Here is a 4,114-nt window from a genome sequence, read left to right on the forward strand (position 1 = left end):
GCATTCAGTTAGAAGAGGGAGCTGAGAGTCCAGGGGTGGGTTATAGAATCTTCTGGGTGCTGAAGCTTCTGGGGCCTGCCTCTTCCTAAAGGGTACATGGCCTGGGAGGCCAGCGATGGTCCAGGCCACACTCTGGGCGTCCTCAGGGTGGGATGTGTTTGCAGGAAAGGAATGTTCCAGAAGGAGGGCCTTTGGTGCCAATGTTCCCCAGGCCTGGGGCTGCAGCAACTGGAGGCGGGGCTTCAGAGGGCCACAGGGAGGAGGGGGCACAGCCTTAGCAGGGTGGGCTGGGGCCTGTGCACAGCTTGTTGGGGTAATGGGCGTATTTGCGGTCGTAGGTGTCCAGGTTTTGGCGAAAGCAGAGTGCAGCCGTCTTGTCACACTCACAGGTCTGTTGCTGGCAGGTAGTTCTGCCGGCTGCGGGGACAAGGCGAGTCAGGGACCCGAGGCTCCGGGTCCACATTCTCACCCCTGTTCTGCTGGAAGCTCATTCTCATGGGGACGTCTCAGGGACGGGTGAGAGACAGGGCGGACACAGGAGGGCTGCCGGGCCAGGGTGCTGGGAGGCTGCCAGCTTGTCCCTCCTCCCCCAGCTCGCTCCTCTGCCCTCCTCTCCCTCCCACCCGTTTCCACCCTGCAGCTGGTCCACTAACTCTCATCTGCGGAGGGGGTAAGGGGGGGATTTCTAGGCAGCTCCTGCCCCATGTGAAGTATTGCTGACGGTGGATTGCAGCCATCAAGCAGAGAGGAAAATTACGAATGACAGCGACCCAATCCCAGATGGGCTGTGCGTGCCCAGAGCAGCCTGTGCCCAGACTGGAGGCCGTGGGGCCTGAAGCTGGGCCCCTGTGCTGTGTCTGTGAGTGCACAGAGTCCGTTTCTCTGACATTTACCTTACCCATCCCCCTCCAGGTGTGTGCCCACACCCAGCGGGGAGCAGAACTGGTACCAGGCACCAGGGGCCCTCAGCCTCGCCTTCTCTCCCTGCCTGTCTGCCCCAGCGGCTCTGGCTCCCTCTGTCCCCAGGAATACGTCCACCGCTCAGGAATGTCCCGGCTCTTCCCCCTCGGCAGTCGCTCTCCACTTTTCGTGCTGCCATTTCAGCAAAACTCAGAGTTGGAAGGGGCTTAAGGGTGAGTCCGTTCTTTCGGGTGGTTCTTGCAGGAGCTGGACTGGAGCTGGGCAAGTGAGTGTGACCACCTCCATTTTATAGATGAGGAGGCAGAGGCTTTCGAGGGGTGCCCAGCCCCGAGCCTGTGTCCGTTCCCACCTGACACCTCCCAGCACTGCCCTGACAGGGGCCACCTGGCCTTGCAGGCACCCCAGGGATGGGGAGCTCGCTCCCTCACAAAGCTGCCTTGCTGAGCAGAAGGGTGCAGGAACAAGAAACAGCCAAATCTGCCCCAGTGGTTGTGGTCCCGGCTCTGCCCTCCCCCAGCACAAACCCGGGGTCTGAGCTGAGTCTTCTGCGCCCCACGCGGCACCTGCTCTCCCTCCAGGCCGCCTGCTTTGCAGCTGGAAGATGGCTGGGTGGCTGGGCTGGGCTGGGCTGGGCTGGGCGCCGAGGGGACTGAGCTGTGTGAAGCCCTTCGCACTCTGACTCGGTTCAGGCTGCTTCTCAGGGTGGGGACCAGAGGAAAGGGAGTTGGTCCAGGTGGGCACTGGACCTGGCAAAGCTGACCAAATGGGCCCAGCCCGGGGGGGGGGGGGCGGCCTTCGGGCATGGTGTCTGCTGTCCAAATCAGAGCGCCAGCTCTCTGCCTGGGCCCATGTCCTGAGGCTCTGTCCTGGGCGTTTTACCTAGAGCTGCTGCCAGGCCTGGGAAGGGTGTGTGGGTACGGCTCCTCAGGGGCCTGGCTCAGCTCTGCCCCTTGGCTCCTCTCCCAGCCTCTGGAGCAGGGAGGCCTCTGGGTGGGGGAAGCGCCTGAGGCCAGGGCTCTCTGGATTGGGTGCCAGGCAGAGCAGGTGGGGGGTGGACATGCCTCTCTCGGTTCTGTGATGGCGGAAGACCCCATCCCTCCAGCCCAGGGCCTGGCGCCGGGGTCTCCATCAGGAGGGGCTTCTTGCCTGACGCTAGCCCCCTCCCTGGCATTCGGAGCATCACTCACAACAGAGGATGTTGCTCTTGCTGGCCGAGAAAAGGTACCGCTCCAGTTTGGGCTCGCAGCCCAGCTTCTGCAGGCGCCCATAGCAGCAGTCGTGGGCATGGCAGCACCTGGAAGGGTCACCAGGGCCTGCTCGGGGGCTCCCAGGAGAGGTCAGCCCCACTTTCTAGATGGCCTCGACTCCTCCCTCCTCCAGGGATGCTCCCCCAGCTCCTCCACCCCCAGGCAGGCCCCCGTGGGCCTCCTGCTCACCAGTCCGTCGGGTCCACCGGCCAGTGGGAGCCGCCGATGCCGCAGTAGCAGCCGTAGTCGTTGTACTGCAGCGCCGACTTCCCAGTCATCTTCTCAATCATCACCCCAAACTGGACCAGGTTCCCGCCAGCCAGGGCCACTGCAGGGGCAGGCGGTGCCATCAGATCCCTGAGCGTCCCCTGAGGTCCCCTCCCATCCTAGTCAGACGTCTCTCTGGCCGTCCAGTTAACCTCGTGTCCCCAGCACCTCCCTCCCAATATCAACAACGCTAATCAGTAATAATATCTCCATGACAGCCATTGCACCTGGGTCTCCTCCCCTCCCCCCCATCATGTCACTGCACCCAATCCCCTCCGCTCTCCTCTGCCACCTCCCAGGATATCCCCACTGTTCCCCGAATGTCTTCCGGGTCCTGTTCCTCCCCCAGGTGGCAGGCCTGCGCCCCAAGACGCACCCTGTTCCACCAAGTGCCATCAGATGCCACCAGCTGGGCTTCCTAACCACCTGGACCTCCCCCAGTTCCTCCAGATCCTTCCACCATGGAAGCGAGGGTGGGGGGTGGAGTGTGGGTGACGGAGCCCCGTGTGTGCTGTGTGGGGTCCCAGCCGGCCCCTTTCTCATGCCCCCAGGCCACCTCCAAGGCATCCCCCCCTGCACCCCCCCGCAATGGTCAGGGCTGGATCAAGCAGGACTGGCCTCAGGATGACCCGCCACACCCTCCCAGGGCCAGGCTCCTGGGCCTCCCGGGAGTTTGGGGCTCCTGGCTGGGTCAGGGGAAGGGTGAAGGTCACAGAGGTCACTTACCCAGGAGGCCAAGGAAGGTCAGAAGAGGGGGAGGCTTCATCTTGGGGGAGGGGCGGTGAGCAGGGCCGGGAGCTGGGCTGCTGGGAGCTGGGCTGTGGAGAAGGAGGTGAGCAGGGGCACCTCTGGTCTGCGGGGCGGGCGCTTCCTCAATAGTTAAATACCCGGGCCCTGTCCACTCCCCATCATTAACCCCTGAGTGCCCCGTGATGCAAACATACTTCCAGGTCTGACACGGGCCAAGGCCCGGGGGAGGGGCCCGCTGTGGCTCTTTGTTCTCAGGCCCTCCCATCCATCTCAGTGCCCCTTCCCCAAACCCCCTGCGGGCGGGCTCTTGCTGACGGGCTCTGGGCTCGCTCAGGCTCGGGCAGGGGCTGTGCCAGGGGCTTTGCATTCTCGGTATTTTTTCTCACCCCTGTATTACTGATGCAGCAACTGAGGCCCAGACAGGCTGAGAAACGGAAGCTCACGTGGCCTGGGAGTGCCACGTCTGTCCTTTCTCCCTGCACTGGTTACTCCAGCGTGCCCTCTGCCCCGCCCGCGCCTCACCCCAGCCTTCGTGCTGCCCAGAGGGTAGCCAAGAGCAGCTTGACCCCCGCAGGACCCCGGGGCCTGGGCGGCCTCTGTCCAAGAACCTACAGCTGAGGTTCGGGGGTTTTCTTCCTGTTCTTTCCTGGGGGGGCTCCTGCTGGTCTGACAAGCAGTGGAAACGCTCCCAGAGTGAGTCCTGTCTCCCCAGGTTCCCCAGCCCTGGGGTAGTGTGGCTGCCAGAGAAGGGGGCCTGAGTCAGCGAGAGAACCCGCATTCCAGCTTGCTGCTGTCACCTAGGGGCTGGATCGGGGAGACAGTAGTCCCCAGCCCAGCTTGTCCCCAGGGCGAGCTGCTGTGCCCACGGTCAGGAGGGTAGAGGAGAGGGTGGCTGTGTGGTGGTCAGAAATGCAAAATCCCACTGGCCC

At 63.6% G+C, this 4,114-nt stretch overlaps 1 protein-coding gene across 1 annotated transcript; it reads right to left on the bottom strand.

The window, feature by feature from the left end:
- Nucleotides 1-274: 274 nt before the first annotated feature.
- On the bottom strand, nt 275-3,201 carry PLA2G2E (phospholipase A2 group IIE; the record flags this gene model as incomplete). Its single annotated transcript, XM_080658453.1, has 4 exons — nt 275-417; nt 2,109-2,215; nt 2,358-2,496; nt 3,162-3,201. The coding sequence occupies 4 exons, from the start codon at nt 3,199-3,201 to the stop codon at nt 275-277; spliced, it is 429 nt and encodes a 142-aa protein (XP_080514579.1).
- Nucleotides 3,202-4,114: the final 913 nt, after the last annotated feature.

Source organism: Plecotus auritus, assembly GCF_963455305.1.
Source record: "Plecotus auritus genome assembly, chromosome: 2".
Lineage (NCBI taxonomy): Eukaryota > Metazoa > Chordata > Mammalia > Chiroptera > Vespertilionidae > Plecotus > Plecotus auritus.